At 41.2% G+C, this 26,111-nt stretch overlaps 4 protein-coding genes and 1 long non-coding RNA gene across 8 annotated transcripts in view; 3 read left to right on the top strand and 2 right to left on the bottom strand.

The window, feature by feature from the left end:
* Window positions 1–18,938, bottom strand: part of Nrg (Neuroglian) — a 47,953-nt gene extending 29,015 nt beyond the window's left edge. For 2 of the 4 annotated variants that reach the window (XR_016270912.1, XM_089473484.1), the window contains exon 1: window positions 18,750–18,893. The gene's annotated coding sequence lies outside the window, so the exon portion shown is untranslated. Of the gene's footprint in view, window positions 1–18,749 lie in introns of all 4 variants that reach the window. The other 2 variants (XM_089473483.1, XM_018015365.2) reach the window with 2 other exon arrangements.
* Window positions 1,775–6,602, top strand: PIP82 (photoreceptor-related protein PIP82). Its single transcript, XM_018015389.2, has 3 exons — window positions 1,775–2,038; window positions 3,016–6,024; window positions 6,123–6,602. The coding sequence occupies exons 1-3, from the start codon at window positions 1,915–1,917 to the stop codon at window positions 6,179–6,181; spliced, it is 3,192 nt and encodes a 1,063-aa protein (XP_017870878.1). The 5' UTR covers window positions 1,775–1,914; the 3' UTR covers window positions 6,182–6,602.
* A 57-nt stretch (window positions 18,939–18,995) lies between the features above and the next one.
* LOC108619071 (fatty acid hydroxylase domain-containing protein 2) lies at window positions 18,996–24,663 on the top strand. The gene is made up of 5 exons (XM_018015378.2): window positions 18,996–19,686; window positions 20,761–20,834; window positions 22,459–22,634; window positions 22,750–23,204; window positions 23,783–24,663. Exons 1-5 carry the CDS (start codon window positions 19,382–19,384, stop codon window positions 23,931–23,933), a joined length of 1,161 nt encoding a protein of 386 aa, XP_017870867.1. The 5' UTR covers window positions 18,996–19,381; the 3' UTR covers window positions 23,934–24,663.
* Window positions 24,348–26,055, bottom strand: LOC149268102 (uncharacterized). Its single transcript, XR_016270913.1, has 2 exons — window positions 25,915–26,055; window positions 24,348–25,860 (listed from the first exon to the last, which is right to left on the bottom strand). It is a non-coding gene; the product is annotated as an uncharacterized LOC149268102 (long non-coding RNA).
* On the top strand, window positions 25,112–26,097 carry LOC108619075 (fatty acid hydroxylase domain-containing protein 2). Its single transcript, XM_018015386.2, has 2 exons — window positions 25,112–25,845; window positions 25,905–26,097. Exons 1-2 carry the CDS (start codon window positions 25,112–25,114, stop codon window positions 26,029–26,031), a joined length of 861 nt encoding a protein of 286 aa, XP_017870875.1. The 3' UTR covers window positions 26,032–26,097.
* Window positions 26,098–26,111: the final 14 nt, after the last annotated feature.

The raw sequence follows: 26,111 nt of genomic DNA, 5'->3' as shown, positions 1-26,111 counted from the left end.
GTGTGTTTTCTGCAAATAGAAGAGTAGAGAGAGAAAATATATTATTATTATGTTCGTCAGATATTACTTTTTTTTTAATTTTATTTTTAAAAATTGCTTCTATATTGTTTACTATTTAACAGATTGTTTTTTATTTACAAATTCTTGTTTCTCGAATTTTTGCAATTTTAGAGCAAATTTAGATACATTATGTTTAGCGAATGCATATGATTCACAAAAATTATCCCTGTTCATATCTATACAAGTTTTTTATCCTCAAAATCTTAAGAATTTATCATATAATTTCTACCCCGAGCTTTAATAAGAATACAAGCAGCCTCATTGATAGCACAAGCTAACATAGTTGATTTATTTTCATTTAATAGAGATCGAATATGGATCGAAAAGATAAGATTCCTACGAACTGAAGTCACATTTCATTATTTACCTTTCTTCAATAGAAGCTTGTTCAGTTGTCTGCTTTTAATCTTATAGATACTTTCAATTCAATTCCAAATCTGATTCCCTTGAATGTGCGCTTAACGGTCTATATCTAGGTGATTCGTGTAATCGCTTGATTAGACTTGCGGTCACACAAACCCAGCGCGAGGCGAATTGTGTTTCAGAATCACGCTGTGCGCTTAGCCAAAGAAAAACCGATAAATGTGAACGACAAACAACGACCGTCAGAGGCCGAACTTAAAAATCGATAATTGCAATTATTACTTTTGTGGGTGCAACAAAAAAAAAAAATAAAAATAAAAAAAAAAGTCACTGAGAAACCAACGAATTGACAGCTACGCTCGCTGTCATCGGAAGTGGTCAACAACTGACGAGCCCCAGCGCCAGAGACAGAGAGAAGAAAACCGAAAAACGATTTTCAAAATAAGTAAAACTGCTTGAGGCGGTGGTCCATGACTAGCTGGTACCCTTTCTCTATCTCTAGAAATGTCTTTAGTTAAAGTAAATTGGTTTGGGACTATAAATGCTTTTTTAAGTTTCTGTACATAAATCGATAATTATCGATATTATAAAAAAAAAAAAAAAACAATAAAATTTAGTTTGAAAATATATGCAGTCAAAATCTATCTATAGGACAAGAGAGGGAGAAAACTCTTTTAAATGCCTCTGTGATAAAAACTTACATATAACGAATTTAAGACTCGTTCAGTCGCTTTTAAGAGACTTTGAGTTAAAATCGCTATTTATTGCTACAATGAAAAAGTAAGAAAACTTGATTAGAACAGATTAGATTATCAAGTATAAGAAGACTTGATAGCTATAGATATAATATGAAGCCACAATGTATAGGAGAAAACTTAACAAGAATTGCTTTTAAACAGCTTCGTGCAAAACAACTATACTTGGCGAAAAGTCAAATATAAAGGAGTATAAAAAGTTTTTAATAAAATGCTGTTTTTATTTACGTAAAAGTCGTTTATACCCGCCTTCAACTAGTGGTCAGGGTATGTTGAAAGTGTCAATGAATCAACTGCAAAATGCGCACAAATACACTAAAAATAGTTTGGGTCTGATGATATGGGGGCTGGTTGTGTTGTTGGTGCTGTGCGTCGTCGTCGTCATAGACCTAATTCCCAAATGCCATTCAACGGAAAATGTGTCAGACGAGAACGCAACAACGGCAACGTGCAACGCAAGACGACTCGAGAGACAGAGTGAGAGAGAGAGATAGAAAGCGAGACCCAGAGACAGACAGGGCCAATACGAGACGAGGGCAAGTTAGCATTGGAATGCCAGAAAGCAAGGGTTAGAAACGAACGCTAATTGAATTAGCATTAGACGGACGGATCTTCTCCAGTACCGAGCTGTCTGCGAACGCCAACAACGTGCTGCACATCAAACTGGTAAAAATGCTGCACTGCAACGGACGTTGATTGCTACTATCGCAATAGCCAGAACGTCGCACCTGCATCAATGAGCCATCTACAGTATCAGCAGGAGCCTCAGCAGCAGCCACCGGAGCGGAGCGGTCACAGTCACCAGGGCATTATGGATTTACGCAATCTGTGCCAGCGTCTGGATGTCGAGAATCTGAAAGGTTAGCATTGCAATGGGGTGCATGAGTATTTCCACTTAGACTTAGGCACGCTGTTCGTGCATCAGCCAATGCTAATTGCAAGTGCTAAGCAGTATTTGACTTTGGAGTGTTTGTACTTTCACTGACTGCAACAGCGAACTAGTTCACATAATGACTACAGCAGTCGTAAGAAGTGTGAGGGAGCGCATATCTTTGGAATACTTCAGTTCGCTGCCTAAATGAACTAGTTCACATGGCATAGACCGTGTGGACTGCAAGTGTTAGATTGTTTGGGGCTTTGACAACTGTTAAAACTGCTTAAATAAAAGAGGTTTACGATTATTATAACCAGTATACAAAGTATCTTTATTATAACAAGTATTAAAACATGCACTAATAACAGTCCACATGTGTGAAAGCGTTGAACTTAGATAGTAGACAAACGATCTTCAAGGTTTATCCTTAGAGCTCATTTCCAGTGGTTGAAACACATATAAAAACATAAAATTCTCGAAAATACTTTGACTTTTCATGCTTGGTACTATTAGTATCTTCTATAGCACCAACAATTATAAAAATCTCAAAAATATATTAATTTGTCGCAGACATTAAAAAATTTATAGCAGTATTTTCTAGTCGAATATAAACTCAAAAATACAAAAAAATTTCAAAACACTTTAATTTTTGAAATGACGGAATGTGCTGTTAGAGTATCTTCTAGTCGGATATTGAAAACAAAAATAAATAAAATATGCAAAACACTTAAATTTCCAGTTATATAGAATTCTGGCACATTTCTATTTACTGAGCGGAACTGAGTGTGTTTTCTAGTCGGATACTCCAACAGTTTTTTTCTTTCTTTTTATCGATTCCATCAAATGTATGAAATAAATTGATATCAATTGTCAGCAGTGTGAACTTGTTCCGTACTTGAACCATTTGAACTAGATCAAACCATAAGTGACGATCAAGGCTAATTCAACTCTATTTATTTTCAGCCAAGTTGACATCGCTGCCGCAGCTGAAGCTGCCAAAGTCTCTGCCCAAGCTGCGCGCTGCACGTCGAATCTTTCGCGGCTCGCGCGGCAATGGCAGCGGCAAGGAGGCGCCAGCTGCGACAGCTGCTGAGCTGCAATCGGAGGTGTCGGGCATGGGCATGGCGCAGGCACAGTTCATCAATCGGACGCCGCAGCGCATATCGACAATTAGCTCGCTGATGCACGAGCACGAGCATGACCAGGTGGCGCCGCAGAATCTGCAGCCGAGTGCGGGCGGCACCTACCGCAGCGCCGGCAGCCTGGACGACGACTACTACGCACCATATGGCGCAGCAGCACGCGTGTCACGCCCGATTAGTCCCGTTAAAGTGCCGCCAACGATGGCCCCGGGCGACGCGTCGATGCCGACGCCGACGCCGACGCTGCGTAACAGCGGCAGCAGCAGCCTAACGCAGCGCCTGCAGCGCGGCTACAAGAGCCTTAGCGAGCTGCGGCTGAAGCACCTGTTCGCCAAGCAGACAGTCGTCCGGCGCGACGGCATCGAGGTCGATCGCTACGTGGAGCAGTACGAGGCGGAGCGACGCGTCGAGCAGATGGCGCAGGCACGCCGCGATCGCCAAATAGCCGACAACTACGACATACACATCAGCACGCTGCCCATTACCCGGGAGAATACGCTGAAGGCGCAGCAGCAGCAACAGCAGCAGCATCGACGCAGCGTCGCCGAGCACAGCGGCGACGAGAGCGGCATGGAGGAGGCTATACCACAGCAGCAGCAGGTGCCGCCGGTGCCGCGCAAGAAGACGGGCATAGCCGCCACCCGGTTCGCTCGAGTGCGCCAGCCGCCGCTGCCGATGCCCTTGGAGGATCAGTCGGAGGAGCAGCAGCCGCAGAAGCCAAGGGAGCCGCAGGCCGTGCGCCAGGCAGTTCGTCAGAATTTGAAGCGTCTGCGCAAGTCCATCAAGCGCGTGCAGCAGCCGGCCGCCAGGCCAGCCGCTGATGACTCCGACTCCGACGAGGAGCAGCAGCAGCAGCAGCAGCGCAAGTCCAAGACTCGCTCAAGCACTGGCGACACGTTGCGCGCGCGCCTGCGCCGCTTTGCCTCCAGCGAGCAGCTGCAGCAGCGCTGGCGCCGCAGCTTCAAGAGCAACAGCGACAGCCAGGAGCAGGCGGCACAGCAGCCTAGTGGCGCTGCAAGTGGCGCCGCCTTTGGCTTCGTCGGCATGGGCGCCCACCTGGAGCGCACGATGACCAAGCTGAACGAGAAGATGCAGCAGCTCAAGTTTTTTCAGCGCTCCGGCGCTGACCGAGCTGAGGCGGGCAACAAGCCGAATACCGTTGGCCGCGAGCCCGTCGAGATCGACGACGAGGAGCTGGAAGCCACCTATCACCACAGCGATAGCAGCGACAGCGAGGACAGCGGCCAGAATGTGTGTGCGGATGAGGCATACGGCCAGATGGAAGTGGAGCCACAGCCAGACGCATCGCCGACCGTCCTGGCCAAGCGCCAGACGCTGACCTCGCTGCAGGCGAGCGCATCGACTGCCTGGAGCAGCGAATCACTCGAGGACGACGCGACTGTGGAACAGCAGCTGGCCGCCGCTGCCTCCGACTATCCGCGCGTGCTCATCCACCAGCAGCACACGGATGCCTACGAGTCCACGTTGATTCTGGCGGTGGCCGCCACGCCCCCGCCAGTGCCGTCGCCCGTGGCCCTGGAGAAACATCAATGGGTGTCCAACCAGCAGATCATAGCCGACTTCAAGGCGCAGCAGATGAGCAGCCCCAGCGCTTGGCCAGCGCCCGCGTTGTACAAGCCCAAGAGCATAGACATCTTTGAGGGCGATGGCGGCGCCGCTGCCGCCTTCGCGGACTTCGACGAGGCGCTGCGCAACGCCCCAATGCTGCGCATCAGCGCCGGCAGCAGCTGCGACAGCGGCGAGGATGCGGACGACAGCAGCTCGCGCGTGACCAGGATACGACTGCAGACGCCGCAGATTGGCAACAGCTGCGAGAGTCTGATGGAACAGCAGCCGCTGGAGGATGACGACGAAGTGCCAAATAAAATTGAAGCCATGGATCTGGATGCAGATGCAGATGCAAATGTGAATGTGGATGCGAATGCGAATGCGAATGTTGACCAGGATGTTGATCTTGCACGCCTGGCGGAACGTCCGCCATCCGAGTCGCCGCCACCGCCGCCCTTGCCGCAGCGTCGACCGCCACCACCCAGCACCGTGGCGCCCATATATGATGCAGTGCCGCCGCCGCTGCCCATAAGCAAGCCGCCGCCACCACCAATGCAAGCGGCACCACTGGCCCCTGCACCCCTGCCAGTCGCAGCACCTTTGACCCTCGGCACTCTGCCGCAGCGCAGCGCCTCCACGACGCGTCCATCCAAGCCGCTGGTCAAGACCAGCTCCCTGCGTCTCACCTACAACGAGCAGATGCATCCAGCCGACGTAGGAAAGGTGAACAAGCTCATCTCACGCTTTGGGGGCAGGCCGCGCCTATGCGCCAGGCGAATGCACAGCGAGGAGCTGACCACATGCAGCGATGCGGATGACGAACCACAACCAGAAGCAGAGCCAGAGCCGCAGCTGAAAACGCAGCTGCAGCAGCCGAAGGCGGACAAGCAGCAGCAGCAGCAGCAGCAAACGCCAACAAATGCCAAGCCAAGTGCTATACCCAATATTGTGACAACTCAACCAAACAACAACAACAACAACAGCAACTCAGCTAAGACTGAGACAGAGCTGCAGCTCAGCCTAGATCGGCAGAACTCGAATTGCAGTCGCAGCGAGTATGGTTCGCCCCTGGCCTATCCATTGAGCAACAGCCGGCGGCGCAGCTCCACGCCCACCGTGGCCCACACGCTGAACGCCAACAGCTCAGCTCTGGCGCTGGCGCCGCAGTCGCAGCGTGCGCAGGCGCAGGCACAGGCGCGCCGCAGCCGCCGCTCGATGACACGCGACGACGACAACTTTTACAGCTTCGACAGCGACGAAGGTGCGTAAATGCAAAATACTTCCGAATCCGAACCCGAATCTCAGTCCGCCCGCCCACTCTGCACAAATTCTCGGCTAATTGACATAAATTTCTTGCAGAGAACAGCTACTACTCGATAAGTCCGTCTAGCAGCAGTCGCTATGTGGTGGAAATTTAAATCCTGCGAATCATTTGCAAATTCGCAAAGAAAATACCATAAATAAGCTCAGTAAAAATACCAAAGAAATACCGATAAAGCAAATAAATAGAAAACGAAACTTAATCTATTAAATAGGCCATAAAATTCTTCTTTTTTTTTTTCGTAAGCATATAATTTAGAATTTAAGAACTGTGCTTAAACATATAGAATTTCTTACAAAATTTATGCCTGTCGAAAAACTTTTTTTTTTTTTTGTTTAAAAGGTCTTTATAAAATCTAAGTTATAAAAATTTAAATAAAAACTAAAAAGCTCGAAAACATATGTTCTTGCTAAAGAAAAGTAATAAAAACCTGTTGTTGTTTGAACTTGAATTTGAAATATATTTATGTATTACAAAAAAAAAAAAAAAAAAAAAAAAAAAAAAAAAAAAAAAATTATGTATAAAGTTAAATTTAAAAATATGTATAAATTCTCCAATTAATTTAATAATAATATATTTATATATTATTATATTTTTCGCATCTTAGTTTTAGAATATCTAAAAGTAATTAATTCCATTTAAGACGAAAATCGCAACAATCTATAAAAGTTCACTCTTAATTTCGTTCCTATCAAATTTGGATTATGTTGGATTTCAGTTTAGTGTTCATAAATTTAAATTTTATTGTCTTGTTTTTCAACAGCAGTGAAACGAAGGTGTATTACGGGAACTGCTTATGGAAGTCCATTTCGAGAAGGCAAACAGCATTGTCGGATCGCACGCCATTTGATTAATGGGACACCTTAATGAGGGTAGTTCGAGGGGCGCACACGCCAGCTGACACTCTCGCCCGAGATCGGGGGTTGCAGGCGGACTCGATCGTACGGGCCGGGGTGGCGGCACAACCCTATGCGCAGCCCTACCAGTGCCGGCACCCTTAAGGCCCGAACCAGCCCGCGTCTGTCTGGCTAACTCTGAGCGCTTCGATGAGTTTTAATTAAAAAGTTATGCTAATTATTTCATTAAAGCCATTCGCTGCCGCCGTCATGGCTGGCAATCTGATTAGATCAGAGGGTAGGATCGGCTGCCAACTGTTATTAATATCCAGAAACCGGGCTGAAAGTTGCCAAACTTACGTAGGAGTTGAAGAGTCAACTGTAATTTAGAATGTAAAATGCCAAACTGTTCTCAGAAGACTCGAAACAAACGTGGAATATAATGTAATTTGTGTAACTGTACATTTAGTATATTCAAAACAACAAGAAAAGCCAATCTGAAATGACTTTATAGCATATTCGAGCCCCAAGCGAAATTCATCTGCAATCTATAATATATTTTGCTCAAATTTGTAGTATACTGTAAGTTACAAATGTGTGTGTGTGAGTGTGTGTGTGTGTGTGGCTTTTGCCGCATTCCCAATGGCCTCTAATTGTAGCTTTTGCATCTCGTCGTGCGGCCTTGACTCGTTACCAACAAATTATCCTGCCTTGAAACAGTTTAGTGAAATATTCAGTTTGACCTCTATCTCTCTCTCTCACACACACACACACACACATACTATCTTAGTCTCTCTCTCTCTCTCTCTCTTTGTGTGATTCATTAGACAGCTTAGTGCAGTTGACCTGCTGAGTGGCTTCATCAGGCTGCCTCTTGTGGCAACTGCATCGACATTGCGCATACGCCGCGTGTGACTAATTCAGAGCTGAGCAACTGGGAATGAATCTCATGAACGTGCCTAATTAAAACTAAACGAAAAGATATGCTCAGCTCAGCCCGCATTCGAGCGCATTAAAGGCCAATAAATTTTGTAAATTAAGTCAGCACAATGAGCGCGTCAAATGGGTCGAATAGGAGGGCACACACACACACACACACACATACGTACAGTGGGAATCTTTGACCAGCAGCTTGCCAGCCACATCATGCCGCATCATCAGGCAGCATCATTGACATCGGAGCAATTAATTAGAAAAGCTGTTTATCAAACAGCAACGGCAGCCGGAACAGTAGCCGAGCTGCAGTAGGGTGGCTCGTTCGGCTGGACCCTAAGCCCGAGCAGATGCTGCTGGGACACCTCTCTCAGTGCTCTCGATTGCAGCCAGACTCGCAGACATACGCATTCACGTCTGTTTGCTGGCCAAAAACAAATATGGGAAACGGCAGCTCAGCACAGGACGCACCACAATAACGAAAATGTCACGAAAACTGCCATGAATCAGTCCATATGAATGTGCACCCTAACATTCACACACACACACATATATATCCATATATGCACATATATGTATGCGTAACTGTATTCCTTTATATCCTGTGCTGGGTGTTCAACCCTCAGCTGCACAGTTATTTGACACGCGACTGGGCACGGCATTCGAGGCACTGGGAATTGGGCACCCGGAAACTGGCAGCGGGCAATGGTTCAGTTATCGGAGTTACACCTACCCTCCGTCCGTCGCTGTCTATATTCCCTCTTTGGCTCGTGTCGCCTCTCTCCTCTGCCTTCTCTACACTCCTCTCCTTCCCCTCCCCCCGCCTGCGGCCTCCTCCCTTGGGCCTGGCCACAAGTCTGGCCATCTAATCAAACTGCAATGCACAAATATTTAACCACCACCAGCACCACCAGACGCCGCACAGCCACCGCCAACGTTCTCGGGTCTCGTTTATGGTCGGTGGCTTTTTGGGTTTTCAATTCGCTACTTTTTCTCTCTTCTTCTTTTGTGTGCGGTCATCAACAAAATGAAATAATGAAATGAATCACTGTTCGATGGCAATTTTGTTATGAGTGCCCGGCGAGCGAGCGGGCATGTGACCTAACGCCCCCCACATTCGTGCCACCCAACTAGATCAGGCTGCCGAGCACAATCCATCATTCAAAAACATAATCATGTGTTATTGAGAGCGAGATTATATTATATGAAATACATACATACATGTATACACAATATATATGTTGAATGAAATGTGTTTTATGAATTGAGCATGATTTGATACTTGAGTAAAATATAAATTTTGATTTCAAAACGAAAACATTTTTTTTTTTTAATGTAAAAGCAACACGAAAATTAGGAAAATGATCGTATATGTATAAATATATATTCTTAGATGAGAATAATATTCATCTTAATCTAGAGAAAAACTAAACTATGCGTAAGCATGTAAAATATTTATAATTTTAAATTTACAAAAAAATTATGCAGGACCCAATATTTAAGTTAATACAAGAGCATTTTTTATATCAAATAAATACATTTGTATTACCTAGCTTATTATTGTGCGTATTACATATTGTTGAGGATTTACGTATATTGTTTTCAGCTTGGCCTAAAACATTCTTTTACATGACATATGAAATCAAAATTCTATTAATATGTAGACGGTAGAAGTCCCTTTCACTGTTCTTAACAATAGACAATACCTATTAGGTATCAAATTGACAATTCCCATGCCAATTGCAATTTGTTATCATAACAATAGTGTGAAATGCTTTCGTCAAGAACAGAATCGAAGGAAAATGCCAATCGCCAATACAATTAAATGGCATAGCATTCCACACGAATGGGCGTCAATGACTATTGTGAGTCAGCAGCAGACACAGATTATGATATATGTATACTACATATGTATATGTGTATGCATATTCAAATGAAAACGAGATATATATACATTTGTCTGAACTAAATGTGCCAAATGCTGGCAAACACCTAGCCCATGGGCTGGCTGATGGCCTGTGTTGGGTGGCTCGTCTGTGGGGGGCGGGGGGCTACGGTCGGAATTGGCTGGTTGGGTTTCCGGACCGCAGCACGGGTTCAATGCACTGCCAACTGGCAGCGGGCAACGATAATGCAATTTATGAAACGACGGCAAATGCCCGTGGAAAAGTGCAGACACAGCAAAGCTGCTGCTGCTGCTGCTGTTGATGATGATGATGATAGTGATCATGATGATGCTGCTGGCATTGCCTGTTTCGGTTGCTAATGATGATGCTCAGATTGCCATCGACAGCGGCAGCTGAGCTACGTATCGCATTTAATAGGCAATGAAGCAAAAAGCCCACAAAACGGAAGCTTGAGGTTACAGCTAACTACGAGGCAATACAACAACAACAATAACAACATCAGCAACAACAACAAAATATATACAAATAACTATATCAAGTCACAAGAGTTTCGTTTCGCCCGACCTTAAGCTAGCCTGTAGAAAGCGAAGCTTATAGTTGATAATAAAAATATATTTCATTATTTCCGATCTATATATAATAAGAGATAAAAGAGAATTTAAAACTGACATGCCTCTTTGTAGTCATGTTTCAATGGGTATTACATCGTCGATCGACAATTTCTCCAAGACCAAAATTCTAGCTCAAAGTCAAGTCATCCACATATTTATATACATATGTATAAAGCTTATAGTCATACAATTAATTCTGACGGCCACGAATATCAACAAGGTCGTAGATGTAACGGTTTACTGCAATCGGAACTTAGCTTATTCATATATCCACTGAGGGCCGATGGAGAGAAGTCTCGAAAGATTAGCTAGCATTTGCATTCATACGTTTTGGGGTCGTTATGGGTATTACCTCAAAACATGATTTGAAACGGACTATGACTATTGCTAATATTAATAATAATAGATCGTTTTATACTTCCCACTATTATTAATATTATGATTATTATGATTATCAACTCGACTTTATCACTAATCTGGAATTCATAGTTCATTTATTGATAGAGAATTAATCTGAGCTTCTCTTATGCTTGTGTTTTTCTTTACTTGAATTCTCTCTTTAATCTCTTAAGCTGCATTAACAGCCTTATATTGGATCTATATTGATCTCATATTGTCACCACTTTTTGTGGTTTTAATTCGCTTCGACGCCTTTTGATCTCCGAAGAGCGGCTCAACAAACGAATGTGTGGGCGGATGAGTCAAAGCTCTCGGTAGATGATATTTTTATGATCTGTATGACGGTATCGTTATCTACTATATACACACATCTGTGCACATGGGACACACCCATTGGCTGACTAAGGCTGATGGCATTGCTTGGCTTCACCTTGAACCCATGCCAAATGCCAATTCCGAGAATGACGGCCGACCCCATAAAAGATATACATGTTTGACCACGATCGGCAGCCAAGTAGAACCCATGAAAAATGACAATTCTGAGCATGATGGTGCAGTCGACACCATAAAGTTTATATGTATAATATCATAATCAGTCCCTCGTTATGGGAATATTCCACAAGTTTTAAGAGCTAAGTTGACGATTGGTATTCCAATCTTTTGGATTTGTGTCCAGATGTGCCAGGCTTGAGGCGGCAGGGTAACCTCTAGTCGATGATATCAATTGGCAATGTAATCAGAGCTATTGACTGATGGATTAACTTGATAATACTTGGAAAACTTGATAAGACTGGAAATAAAAATATTATCGATCTTTATCTCTCGATACGCCAATGATGTGTAATTTAAAGGATTGATAATGATTTCATTAGTGGCAATTTACCTGGAATTTATTGTGTGTATCCGGTAAAGATCTTTAACCCAAGCTAATATATTTGTAATGTAAAGTTCTAGCCCTTAGATCCCTGGGGCATAGTTAGATCGATTAGGCTCGTTGCTCTGGTCAAGAATTAATACACATATATTTCACATATGGACTCGACCACGCCTTCTACTGCAGAGTGTCGCCTCTTTTTATCTAATAAGTGCGGATATGAAGGCGGCTAGCTTTTGTTAGCACTCTAAATGAGCTCTGCCGTGTGTCTACTTTTGGGTTTGCATTGAGCATTGAGGTGGCCACACTTTAACCCAAATGACAAGTAGCCAAGTGGCAGTCGCTGAGCAGCAGAAAAGAAAGAAACGAGCCCACAAAGAAAAACAAATAAACCCCGCTGCCAACAAGCAGAACAGCAGCAGCAGCAGCAGCAGCAGCAGCCGCAACAACAACAACAACAAGCACTTAGCTGGCGGAATGCGGCGAATGCAAATTTTCTTTTTAGCCATGTGATGTGTGCAACTGTGCCACATGAACGGTTAGTGGGATTTGTGCTGCGACCCTCCACTAGCCCCCAGTGTGGGGCCAGGCGGGGCCCGACCACTTGAAAGTGCAATGCACTCGACGCCGGCAGCGCAACGGTAATAAATGGCCGCAAATGATAATAAAACATGCGCAAAAACAAACAGACCCACAAACATTAAGCGGCAACAAAGCGGGCAGCCGCCTCTAAAAACCGCAGCTTCGCCAAATGCAAAGGCAACGCACACCGACTTAGCTCTGGCTAGCCGGTATACCCAGCATGCAGTGCAGGCGAAGGTCATGATGAGCAATAGTGAACAGCTCTCAGACATCCTCTGCTTGTAGTTATGGCTTATCAAGCCAACACTTAGCTTAACCATATGTTAAGTTAGTCCTTTCAGAGTCCACATTGTAAGATCGATAAGATCTGGCATCATAGAAGATTGTCGGAGCTTGAAATAGCATAAATATATCCAGTATACTTGAACCTTTTCAGCAATTTCTCTAGTATTATCAAGGAAAGAAAGTCTTTAGATATAGACTTGAACTTTGTTTGGTAATTGGTCCAAAAATTTCATAGGTATTCAGAAGAGGGGCCCGACATTAAAGGCATGCAAAATATATACAGGGTAGCTACACTTCGAGTGCCCGCAACGAAGTCAGCGTCTCCCAGGTGGGCAACGATTTGCATGCCTTAGTCTAAAACTTTTACTCTGCTTAATGAATGGGCCAACTAAGCGCCTAATTCAGTTGCATATAAATTAATAAATTAATATGCATATAAATTAATAGAGCTCGACTGAGCTCAATATTAAGCTAAATATATTCAATTTACAAATTAAAATAAAAAATAGATAGATAGATAGATAAAAATACAAAATTTAAAATTTTAATACTAATGCTAAATTAAAAATAAAAATAAATAGCCCAATTTGGTTTTTAATACAACATTTTCGAAAAGCAAAAAAATCAAATCGATACGAATATTCAAGTACTCAAAGAAAAGAGTATTATTTAGAGCAATTTGTAATTTTAAAAAATTGTTTTTATCTTAGCTCTGGTTTTTCGCACGATTCCAGCGAAGCAATAAGAAATGCGAATGAAACATAAATGCCAAAAATTAAATAAGAAACGCAGGAAGGCGCGTAAGCCAAGTAACGAGCGATGATGACGACAACGTTGTAGTTGTTGCTGTTCAAGTTGTTGTCGTTGTTGTCGTTGTTGTTGTTGTCGTCGCTGTTGTTGATGTTGCTGTTGTCGGTGATGTCATTCGCCGGCCTGACATTTGTTTATGAGGTCCGTCTGTTTATTTGGCTGTTTATTTGTGCTTGTGCTTGCTGGCTTATTTCCTGCTCCAGGGCGAAACTGTTGGCGCTTTATTGATTTATTTTGTAGGCCGGCTAAAGGATTTCGTATATGTATGTGCATATGTGGGATGGGGTCTGAACTTTCAGCTGAAGAGCGTTGGGCGTGTCGTGCCAGCAACTGGCAGAGCACAATAAAAATGACATCATAAGCGGAGCAGGACTCTTTGTGAGTCCTGCGCTTTGTACAGTCTCTACCCTGCACTCACTGCAGATGTGGGGTATAATGGACTCACCGAACGTATCTCTACGATAATTAGCACCGTTTTCTCTGAAGCACTCCCAATTGTTCTGGCTAATATTTGGTCGTGTTGTGTGTCCCTGGCTGTCCCTGGTTGCTGGCCAGTGGCCACCAAATGACGCAATTTACGGCTGCGTGGCCAGCTGTTTCAGCCAATTAAGTGGCGCTAAGAGCGGCAGCAGCAAATGTGCCGCTACAAGCATAGAGTGACAGCTGAAAGTTACAAAACAATCTCCCAGGCATGTATGTAAATGTATTTCACAAATATTAATGTGTCCATGGAATACATGTACATATCAGAGCATCACTGATGTAAATATAGCTCATAGATACTTATGTATCTGAACTCAAAATTGCATCGCAGATGTACAAATTTACAAATGTATTTAACAGTTATAGCGGCAAAATACCCTATAATAATATTATTATTATATATATAATAATAGTAATATATAACGTATGCTTCAAAGCTACAAATGTATTTGACAAATGAAAATGTATCGCACAGATACAAAAGTATCTACAGCAAGCAAACATATCAAACTGACCGCAAAAATATGGAGAAATATGCTTATATCAACAATGAAATGCAAACACAATTTTTTGGGCGTTTATTTTTAATTCTTCAAAATAAAAGCATGAACATAAATCTAAAAAAAAAAAAAAAAAAAAAAAAGGCGCGTGAACGCTAAAAGTCAGAGCTAAACGCATATCGGCATCGATGATATCATAAACTTAACAGCATCAGAAGCGAAACAAAAGCCATAAAACCGAACCGAGCTGAGCAAAAAATATGATCAACAACAAGAATAATATTGGGGGGAGACATAGAGGCAACGGTCGGAAAAAAAACTGATTTGAAGGAAATAAATATACACAAATTTAGCAAATTGAAGAAATTTATTTCACAAAAATATCTTTATTTTAAAATTTTGTTTAAATATTTTTCTTTTTAGTTTTATGTTATTTTTAGAAGGTCTTGCAATCTAAAACTTCAATCGAATTGAATACACTTATTTATTTATTTATAAATATATATTTGTTCTTAAATTGTATTCCATTTTATAAAGAGCTCTTAACCCACTTTTATACGAGTTCCCGAGCATCAGAGCAACTGTTTTATAAATCAAAACAAAATTTGTGCAGGGCAATTATACTTAAGATATCGAATTTCTATGATAGAGTAGCTCAAGCAAATGCACAAAAAAGAGGCTTAAGTGTGTGTAGAGGAGATGAATGTAACTGCACAAGAAATTGAAGGCATTTGAATAGGGTATAAGGTTACCACGAAGTCCTTCATGGGGCCAAATACTACTTTAGCTGAAAAGCCAATATTTGACTTGGCTTGTAAGTGCAACATCATGTCAACGTATCAGATGCCAAAGCCAATAAGAGAGAGGCTCAGCTTTCAATGGAATGAAATAAATATTTGAAATGTTTTTTAGAATATTTCAAAATTGAAGTGAAAGCATAGCTAGAGTAACTCCCAACTGACAATATGAAAGAATAGAGAGAGAAACTGCGAGGGGCTGAGAGAGAACGAGAGAGATAGACAACAAGAGAGTATGCTGTCTACTGTCAAATGGCAAACACAAATTAAAATAATAAATAAACGAAGCATGACCAACAGCCATGAATATGCCACATGCGTGACTCTCTCTGTCTCTCTCGGTCGGCCTCCCTACATCTGCCTCTCTTGCTCTGTCTTAATTTATAAATGTCTGGAATGCCTCGATATATTTTATAGCTACATAATCAAGCTTTAATTATGTTGCCACTATATATACAATATATATATATATACATACAAATATAGAAATATAAATATAAAAAATGCATTAATTGAAGAAATTTGAATGTTGATCGTGTTGTTGTTGTTGTTGTTGTTATTGTTTGTTGTTGTTGTTGGTCATTCTTTTCATTTGCTCAATATGTAATTTGTGTACTGCTATCGCTTTCAATTAAAGAACGTTAAGAATTTATAATTAAGCTCAATGGGGGCACCGACAAATTGGAATTAGAGAAAGAAACACAATTAACATACCTCCATATCGCTATAGCATATATGTATGTATGTATGCATGCATGCATAGCATTTATATAAGGTTCCTTTCCGAAGTTCTATGCACTCCCGATCCGAAATTCAAAGATCTAAATCTAATTTTACAAGGCTAAATTGAGTCCAGTACTTTTCTGCTTTTTAGCGAAATTTACCCGCGCTTCTGAGGTCGACACATATCCAATGATGATGTCATCGAAATCGAGCATATTAAAAAAGATTGCTGAGCAGACTAGACTCGACTAGAAGATGCCCTCACAAACGTTTAGTAGAAGTTTAGACAGAAATATCCATATCTTATATATTTAATATTATTATAATATAATAATAACTATTAAAACTGGTTTTGCAAGAATCTAAATTTGAGCTTTCGAGGGCAGACTAAATATGAACTATTCCGAAAAGGGTTGTTATGACCGCCAAAAATATATCAAATATATGTTGACATGTAAAAGTATTAACTGAAATCGTAAAAGAAAATGTACAGATCTTCCTCAAAACAGATCAATTTTCATATACATATAACAAATTTATTTTATTCTGCTTATGCAGATATAACTTTTATTACATACATACACATACTAAATACTAATCTATATCCAAGAAGATCGTATATATACCATGTACATATATGCATCACATTAATAGATCAAACACAGGGCATACAAAAATTGAATATTTATTTGTTGCTTTGCCGAAGATCTTGTCGTTTATGTGGAAATACGTAAACACATGCCTACTCATACATATGTACGTAAGTATGTATAGACATATATATGCATACATATGTATGAATTTTGTACATTTGTTGTTTCTATTTAAATCGGTTGTTAGGCTTAATTTACGCAGCTGACATAACCCCAAAACTTGATCACTTCTATTTTTTGGTATACATACATATAAATGTATATGTATGTATATTGACTGAATGAATGTTTGCATGTATGTATATGTATATGTATATGCATGTGTAAGTACATTCACAATTGATGAGCTTTTTTAGACCAAGTTATTATTGTGACCCTCAATAAAAACAAATGCTATGCTAATTTTGGGCCGCGGCGATGTCAGCGTCAGCATCGGCATCGGCATCGGCGTCGGCGTCGGCGTCGCAGTCAGCGTCAGCTGCTGGCACCGCTGGGGCGTAACGGTGGCGCAGAAACGATGACGTCGTCAGCTTTGCTGACCGCATCAAGAGTAGCCAAGAAAAGTAATGTGCTTTACGCAGAGTATGATAAAAAAGAAGAAGAAGAAGAAGAAGAACAACAACAACAACAGCAACATTGAGAGCAGCGAAAGAAACAGCAATAACTTGAAGCAAACAATACCAATTGAGCGTCGGCAGCGACGCTGACAGCGCTGATCTTTAGAGTGCTGCCAAGCTGATGTCGTCAGTCAGCACTGCTACAGCCCCACCTTAGTGGACGTTTACATAGCACGCAGACAGAAACACACACACACACACTCACGCAACGAACAATAAGCGCGAATTAAGATTGTATGCATGTGAACTACAACTGTAGATGTCTGTGTGTGCGTGTGTCTGTGTGTGTGTGTTGATGTTGGCTTGTATTATTTTCGTGTTTGACAGCGGCTGCTACTTTTTTTTTCTAGCAAAACCAGTTTTGAGCCAGCAACAACAACAACAGGAAAATGTCTACCCAAGCTTGTTGTTTGTGCTGCATCAGTGAGATAGAGGGAGACAGAGCGCTACTGTTGCGGAATGTCTATGGTTTTCTAATTAAAAATTGTATTAAACAGTGTTGCAAAACATTGTCAACTTACCTGAGAGCCAAGTTCTGAGTATGATGAGCAGCAATAATAATAACAACAACAAACCAAACAGCAAGTGCCGCTCAAAAAATTGATAAAAAAAAAAAAAAGCAAAAAAACAAAAAAAAAAACAAGAAACACGCACACAACTTTGACAGCGCGCCACGAACCAGGTAAGCCAGAGCGTGAATGAGAGAGCGAAAAAGAGAGCGCACGTACGAGAGAGAGAGAGAGAGAGCGAGCAAGAGAGCGCAGCCCACTCGAATCGAGTCAATTCAAGTCAACTCGAGTCGGTAGAAACGGTGGCTTTGACTGTCGAGCATGCACACCTTTCTATGCCTGTATGTGTGTTACAAACAAACACACATGCACACAAGCACATTAACATTTACATTTGCATTCACATCGATGCAAGCGTGAAAAGAGAATAATCATTTCAACACAAACTGTGCAAAGCTGCTGCATTGGCTTTTAACTCTGACACCGACTCCGACTCGGTCTTCACCTCCGAATTCGATTTCAACTCGAACTCCGAATCGGACTTGGAGAGAGTAAAACTATGGGCTTATAAGATTTTGTTTTCCGCCAACTGAGTAAATAAACGAAAAAGTTTTGAGCTTATTAATTAAAATATTTTTTGTTGTGGCTATGGCTTTCGCTGCTGCTGCTGTGGCTTTGATTCTTGTTGTTGTTGCTGCTGTTGCTGTTGTTGTTCTTGCAATTTATGGTGCTTGGCGTCCTACGCGTCGCCGTTGCCGTTATTGTTGCTCACTTGAATTTGCGCTCATTTTGTTTCATAGTAAATTGGCTATGTTGTTTAAATTAATTTTGGGCGCGGTGCTTTTACGCACTCACACACACACAGCCATACACAACACTCAATCACATACAACAGCTTGTTTTAAATAAATAGCGAATTAATAATTCAAAAATATTATTTTTTTTTTTTTTTTTAATTTTTTGATGCCGTTAATTCGTTTATTGATTTCGCTCTGAGTTTGTTTTGGCCAATTGCTGTATGTATTGCTTGCTTTTGTATTTGTATGTTGCAGTTAATTTAAACAACAATTCACACACACACACACATAGCACAGGAAAAAAAATTTAAACAAGTAAATAAGAAAATTTTCTATGCCAGCAACTAACTGCACACGGGCGTCAGTCTCTCTCGGTCAGACCGGCGCTGCTGCTGCTATACATACAATGCGAAGCACAACCGCGCGCAACAAAAACAAAATGAAGACTGCTCGAGGCCAGTGTGGCAGCAAAGGGGCACACGAATTGTGGTTAAAATAAATGAGACGCACGGTCACACTGATGACAGAAACTGCACACAGCCACATTGCATTATCGTACATCGATAAACGCTCAATGTTGCTTCGACGCTTGCGATACTATTGCACGCAAATGCGTGCGCCTGTGTAAATTCAAGCTTTCGGCAAAGTGCCTAAACAAAAACAAGTTCAAAATAATCAAGTTACCCTTTTAGCGGCACATCGATTTTACTGTCGAAGCAGCTGAAATACAGTTTACAGCAAATGCTGGTCCTTTATTTTACAAAAAATATTTAAAGCACAAAAATCAAAAATCAAATCCACAAAATTCAACGGAAAAATCGAAGGGCTTTGAATGTCAAGGACATCAAAAAGCGTAGCAAAACAAACAAGAACGAAAATAACAGGAACATCAATAAAGCGCGCAATACCCAAGCCAAGCCGATTAACGAGACTTGCTCCATCCTGGTGGAATGTAAAATCAAAACCTAATCAACCATAGCTATGTCCAATAATCCAGCATATGTAGCGTCTGCTCAAAAGCCGCCACATGCAAACAACAGCAGCTGCAACAGCAGTGGCAGCAACAGCACCAACAACGCAAACGGCGAATCGAAATTGGCGGCAGGCATTGCTGTCGCCCACACGTCCCTGGATGTTGGCGGGACGGCAGCAACGCCACAGGCGGCTGGACAGAACTGGACAGACGAAATGGATAGCCCACTGTGGCTATCTTCGCTACATAGTGTTATATTCATTATCACGTGCGCCTTGGCCGCTTTCATACTGTTTCGCAATGTCCTGACATGGTAAGTATACGTAGCGCTGTGCGCGTGTGTGCATTTGCAAAGCTTTATACGTTCATACATACATCATGCATCGATCACACTGTGAGCTTTAAAGCTTTAGGCGTTTCTTCGTATGCCTTAGCGGTTTACTGATCAACTTATTAAAAGTGTAAAGTTAATTTTGCTCCTCACTCTCTCTCTCTTACTCTATCCTCTCTGATAACCTTTACAAATCGAACTCAAACTATGATCATTTCAAATCGCTGCCGTACCGAATTCGCCTAAGATGTTAGGGATAACACTAATTTGATTGATTAAAATAACAATCTAAGAGATTGAGTATTGTACTTCAAAGCAGCTACTTATTTAAATGCTGAATAATTTGTCTAACATAAAGCGCCCTTATCATATGTACAATTTACATAAATTCCAAGTTAAAAGTATTAGATTATAGGATATACTATCAGATGGGAACGTACATATACTAAAATCTATCACGCGAACAATATAAAAAACTAATATACTTGTACTCACTTCATGGACGAGTATTTATCAACTAATAAACAAATTTCATTCACGGCTATATTTAAATATATATGTGCACGCATTTATCAAAAAAGATCAAATTATATATATGCACATACCTAAAATATCTGCATACTATATTAAGCTAAAACTTACAATAGTTCCAAGATCATACGTAGATCACTGCATATTTTCAAGCTGAATGCAAAGCTCACTGAGCTTCGAAAGCTTTATGTAACGGACCACACGCGTGTGTAGAATCATGCAAATATATGAGTGCAATAAAGAAAAGCCTTTCTACCCCTCTCTCCCACCTTCCCTCTCTCTTTCACTCTCCCGGTTCCTCTCATTTTGTATGGCTTTGTACGCGCTGAGCTGCGCTTTCTCATTCCCCATTCTGACCCCAAAATCAGTTGCTTGACGGCCGCCGACTGAGCGAGAACTAGAGAACAGTCGCTGCGAGTTCTATTTAGTTAATTTTTGTTTATTTATTTGTTGTATTTTTTGTTTTTCTGTTTTACCTGTGCGTCGCATGGAGAAATTCAATGAGTTTTCTTACCTGCCCACTAGGCATTTGCAGAGCTTCTGGGGCGCCTCCGGAGACTTTTGGCAATCGCAATGGGATAAGTTCATCGACATGTTTGGTAAGTTGGCCGAAATAAACACAACGATTGAGCGTGCACAAAAGAGAATGCGCAAGAAGTAGAAACAGAGGAATGAAGTGAAAGAACATAAAAAGAATCTCACTCGTTCAGTGCGCATGCACTCAAGACTTCTAACTATGTCCATGCGCGTGTGTGTGTGTGTGTGTGTGTTTCTTTCCTTAATTTCGCTTGGCTTTTTTAGCGTCAGATATCACAAATTGCGCTTTTGCCTCACATCCAGAGGCGACAACAAAAGCAACAAAAGCAACAAAAGCAAAGATTCAACAACAAACAGCATCTGGTTTTTTTACTAATTCGCACATACACACAGATATACACACACACATGTCAACATACAGTCAAAGGCTAAACGAGGAGCGCTGATTACACTGTGCAACACAATTCCATTGCTCAATAAAATCTTTATGCAGCTATAAGAGAATCAAAGGCGCTTTCAAGTAGATAACAGATATTTATTTTTATAATTTATATTAGTCAGTAAATATCTGTTTTACTGCTATAACTTACTACTATATGTATTTTATTCAGTATCCCATATTTACTGCAGAGTGTTAGATATATTGTAAGTGTGCGATTGGAAGTGTTTATTTATTTAAGTGAGCGCTTTTTCATGCCCATTCAAATGTATTTAAGATAAAAAGAAAAATAAATATGTGCACGGGGGCTAGAAGCTTTATTTAACCTGGGTCTGTCTTCATTAAAAGAAAATTGATGTAGTTTAAAGTTGAAGAATTGAGAGTAGCTATACTGAAAACGGGTAATCTATGAATTGAAATTAGCTCATAATATACCTAACTATAAATATAACTTGTTTAGCTTTATTGATTATGCAAATCGTGAAACGTATTTACTTTATTCCACAATTCCAGCAATTATAATATACATTAAGTAATAATAATAAATCTATGGCTTTAAGCATACCTTTCATGGTTTACCATTAATTTGACTCTACATTTGTGAATATCTGTTAATAAATAAATAATAGGCTCAGTTATAAACACGCAGATACGTACATATGTATGTATATGCCGGTGATTTGCAAGCCAAAGGTCGTTTAACTGTTAACACTTAGATCTATTAATATTTATTGCTTCTGGCAATACGTGATGAATGTCATATAGCTCTAGCTGGGATGGGTGTCATAGATCTTGTAATAGGTATTTTGAAATACGGACTCTGAGAATGATGATCAACTGGCACTTGTAGAGATAAGCTAATAAACTTGCTCATTTGATAATGATAATGAAAACAGTAGTGATAAGAGTAATGATAATATGGTAGGGATAGTGTTAAGGATAATTAAATTGATCATGAAACCCTTAATGGTAATTAAAATCGTAATATTAGTGATAATAATAATAAGGATAATGCAATTGACTATAATAAATCTAATGGGAATGAGATTAGCCATAATAGTGGTAGTGATAGTGATAAGGATTTTTAATATTAAAAATAATAATAATCCTATTATTGGACAAAGTTAGATGATAAGTTTAATAAGTATGATAATTAAAATATTGTAATTAATTGACTTTTTTTTAAGTAAGAAAAATGATTTCAAAATGTATATTTATATTAAATGATATTTGTTCCCCTCCCACAGGCGATGATCCCATGGTGCTCTGGGTCTTTGGCACTACCATATTCACAATGATCGTATATTGGAGCGTGGGCGGCATTTATACATTCATGGACCTGACCAATCGTCCGGCCTGTCTGCGCAAATACAAAATCCAGCCGGGCACCAATGAGCCCGTCGAGGCCGGACGCCTACTGAAGGTGACGAATGCCCAATGAGTTTTCATCGAGTTGAGCTGAGAGTTGAAAATTGAAATCTGTGAATGTGCACATGAATATGAATATGAGTATTAATATGTCTCCCTCTGCGTTGCAGGTCATTTGGCGTGTGATCTGTAATCAAATATTTGTGGGCATACCCCTGGCGTTCCTCAGCTACAAACTGATGACAGTGCGCGGCCTGAGCGATATACGCGAGCTGCCAACTTTCCACTGGGTCTGCTTCGAGCTGACCGTGTGCATACTAATGGAGGAGCTGGGCTTCTACTACTCGCACCGTCTGCTCCACCACAAGTACATCTACAAGTTCATACACAAGCAGCATCACGAGTGGACCGCACCCATATCGGTCACGGCCATCTATTGCCATCCCATTGAGCACATCTTCAGCAATCTATTGCCGCCGTTCCTGGGCGTATTCCTGATGGGCAGTCACGTGGCCACCGCCTGGCTGTGGTTCGCTCTGGCCATACTCTCGACGCTGAACGCCCACTCCGGCTATCACTTGCCCTTCTTTCCTAGCCCCGAGGCGCACGACTTTCATCATCTGAAGTGAGTTTGGAATTCAGTTCGCAAATAAGTTTCCACCTGTCCAGAGCAGTAGCCGTTTATTATCTCTACATTATCTGTTTGGCTTTTATTAGACAGCACTCCTTAATGAACTTATATATGAGCCTGCTTAGGCTAATCTAAAGCTTATGGCATTATCAAATACTGATTCGTTTATATACATAGCCATAGCATAAAGCCCTTTCTGTCTGTGTATCCGTTAATCTTGTTACTAATCGCAAATCTCTTAATGTCTAAATTTAGCTATTTTATATGATAATCTCCGAAGCTAACCAAAGCTAACATATTGATTGAATCGCTATATTATCCGTTATAGGGAAAGACCTTCCCTAGAAATATCTATCCAAGTATGCCTAAAATATTTTCCTATATAATTATATATTATATATTATTTATATATTTTTTAAATATATTTTATATTACGCATTCTTATATAGTTCCAAAGAAAGCTGAAATTTCATCAAAATATTGCTCACATATGATTTTAATAATTATTCTATAAATATTTGTACGTTTGTTATATACTTTTTAAATATTTATTCAAATCTATATTCTTTCAGATTTAACAATTGCTTCGGAGTTCTCGGAGTCTTGGATCGCTTGCATGGCACCGATTCGCTGTTCCGTGCCACCAAATCCTATGCGCGCCACATTATGATGCTGAGCTTTGTGCCGCCTCGTGATGCCTTTCCCGACTCGACCATGAAGTGAAGTGAGCTCATGTGCGGGAGCTGCCACAGGCCCCTCCCACAGCTCGTCTCTGTACACTAGCTGCTCCTACACACACACACACACACGCACATACACACACACACATACGGCATAAGGAGCTGCAATATTTTAGTTTTCTTCTGTTCTTTAGTAATTTCTATATGTGCACACGATATTGTGATAATAGCCAAGCTGGAACAACAGATCGGGTATTACTTTTATAGACACCAAAACATTGGTATTTATCAATTTATTCAACAAACAAACAAAAACCCGAAATGAGAACGTGCTGTAAATGTGTGTTATAAAAGCTTTAAAACAAATTGATCTAGTAGTAAGCATTGATGTATGTACACTTCGCACTCAGCACGAACGAGACATAAAATTAATGCAAAATAAAAGAATGAAGAAATGTAAGAAATAAATAAGAAAGAACCACACACAAAGATTTTTTGAACTTTGGCACAATAATTTGCTGTACTCTCGCTGATTAAAAATAGAACTAATCTATGACTTTAATAATACCTAGCAATAGTTAATCTCTTATAAATGAACTACGACAGAACGATAACAATTTTACCTAATCAGTGAAAATGTAAAAAGCAATTCCAAAGCGAATCACAAAGCACTTTAAACTACCTACCATTTGAGAAACTAAGCTTAAGTAAAGTAAAGTATGCAAAATAACAAATTTGAATCAGCTTAGACCCAAGGCTGACTGAATCCAAAACTTTTTCATTCCAAACAATTTAAAACAGGCGCAAAAATATTTTTAAAGTTAGCTAACCATTATATCATGATTGTCGAAAATTGACTCAATCCAAGATTTCAACTAGAATATTCATCTGAAATATAGATAGGAAATTTTACGATAGCTAAGAGGACTATATGCATTATATCTTGTATAGCTCAAGTTGATTCACATTTTGTCATTAGATCTATATCTTTGGCAGTATTAGAAGCCTTTTAGCTCTCAGGTTGAAATGCAGCAGGTCATAAAATGAGATTGATATAACGAATAGCTGTCAAAGCCCTTCTATTACATCAGTGTTTGTCCAAGTTTTTCCCCCATCTTCACAAGGTGGCTTATGAAGCTGATATGCCCATTCGACTGTAGAGTATCCTGTACAAGACGCATATATCTGGCGCGCTGTGCACATAGCAGTTGAGATTTAGCCATGGACGCAGCCACAATCCTCTCCAGCCTTGCTCTGCGCTGGCGCTATGCCGGCGAATCGCTTCAGGCGCGCTGGATAGCGTTACTTGATGTCATTGGCGATGATCCGATGCGGCTGTGGGTGTACGGCACCACAATTATTATATTTTTCGTCTATTGGATCTATGCTGCCCTGTTTACGATCATGGACATCACAAATCGTCCAAAATTCCTGCGCAAGTACAAAATACAGCCGGGGCAGAATGAGCCGGTCGATCTGGGCCGTCTATGGAAGGCCGTCAAGGTGGTCGCGTTTAACCTAACTGTAGTGAACTTCTTTACCACCTGGCTGCTCTACGAAGTGTCGCTCAGGCACAACAACATCACCGATATCCGGCAGCTGCCAAGTTTTGGTCGCATCATACGCGACTTCGTCATCTTTGTGATCATGGAAGAGACGATGTTTTACTATGTGCATCGTCTTATGCACCACAGATCCGTATACAAATACGTGCACAAAAAGCATCACGAATGGACAGCGCCCGTGGCTGCCATGACCCTCTATGCCCACCCCATCGAGCACGTGCTAGCTAACCTGCTCCCAGTGGGCATATCCGTCTCTCTGCTGGGTACCCACGTCGTCGTGGCATGGGGCATTATATCCCTGGCGGTCATAAACTCGATGAGCGATCATACCGGGTACAGCTTTCCCTGGTCAGGCGGATCTGTACGTTTCCACGACTACCATCATGCCAAGTAAGGTCTATTTTACTGTAAAAGTTCATTCAATCATCTTCATTGTACTTTCCTAATAGGTTCAATTACAATTACGGCGTTACGGGCTGGCTGGATAAATTACATGGCACTTATAGAGCCACCCATGAGAAAAACCAGCCGCAAGCAAAGACGAAGGCCGTTAAGAGCAAGCGCAAAAGAAAATAAATTACAGCATGTTCACTTCACACAAGTGATTACATTAAGTGTTGCAAATAAACACAATTATTATAAGAGTATTTTTGTTA

This window comes from Drosophila arizonae, chromosome X (assembly GCF_054131065.1).
Source record: "Drosophila arizonae isolate 15081-1271.41 chromosome X, UAZ_ARI_1.0, whole genome shotgun sequence".
In the NCBI taxonomy this organism is placed as follows: domain Eukaryota; kingdom Metazoa; phylum Arthropoda; class Insecta; order Diptera; family Drosophilidae; genus Drosophila; species Drosophila arizonae.
Note: the sequence above shows the minus strand (reverse complement) of the source record. Positions and strands in the feature narration are given on the sequence as shown.

Bases quoted from the DNA above. Each gene is read 5' to 3' on its own strand.
- PIP82 (XM_018015389.2), top strand. From the start codon at position 1,915: ATGAGCCATCTACAGTATCAGCAGGAGCCTCAGCAGCAGCCACCGGAG. The intron at 2,039-3,015 runs GTTAGCATTGCA...ATTTATTTTCAG, and splicing joins GGATGTCGAGAATCTGAAAG to CCAAGTTGACATCGCTGCCG. The intron at 6,025-6,122 runs GTGCGTAAATGC...AATTTCTTGCAG, and splicing joins CAGCTTCGACAGCGACGAAG to AGAACAGCTACTACTCGATA.
- LOC108619071 (XM_018015378.2), top strand. From the start codon at position 19,382: ATGTCCAATAATCCAGCATATGTAGCGTCTGCTCAAAAGCCGCCACAT. The intron at 22,635-22,749 runs GTGACGAATGCC...TCTGCGTTGCAG, and splicing joins AGGCCGGACGCCTACTGAAG to GTCATTTGGCGTGTGATCTG. The intron at 23,205-23,782 runs GTGAGTTTGGAA...ATATTCTTTCAG, and splicing joins CACGACTTTCATCATCTGAA to ATTTAACAATTGCTTCGGAG.
- LOC108619075 (XM_018015386.2), top strand. From the start codon at position 25,112: ATGGACGCAGCCACAATCCTCTCCAGCCTTGCTCTGCGCTGGCGCTAT. The intron at 25,846-25,904 runs GTAAGGTCTATT...CTTTCCTAATAG, and splicing joins CACGACTACCATCATGCCAA to GTTCAATTACAATTACGGCG.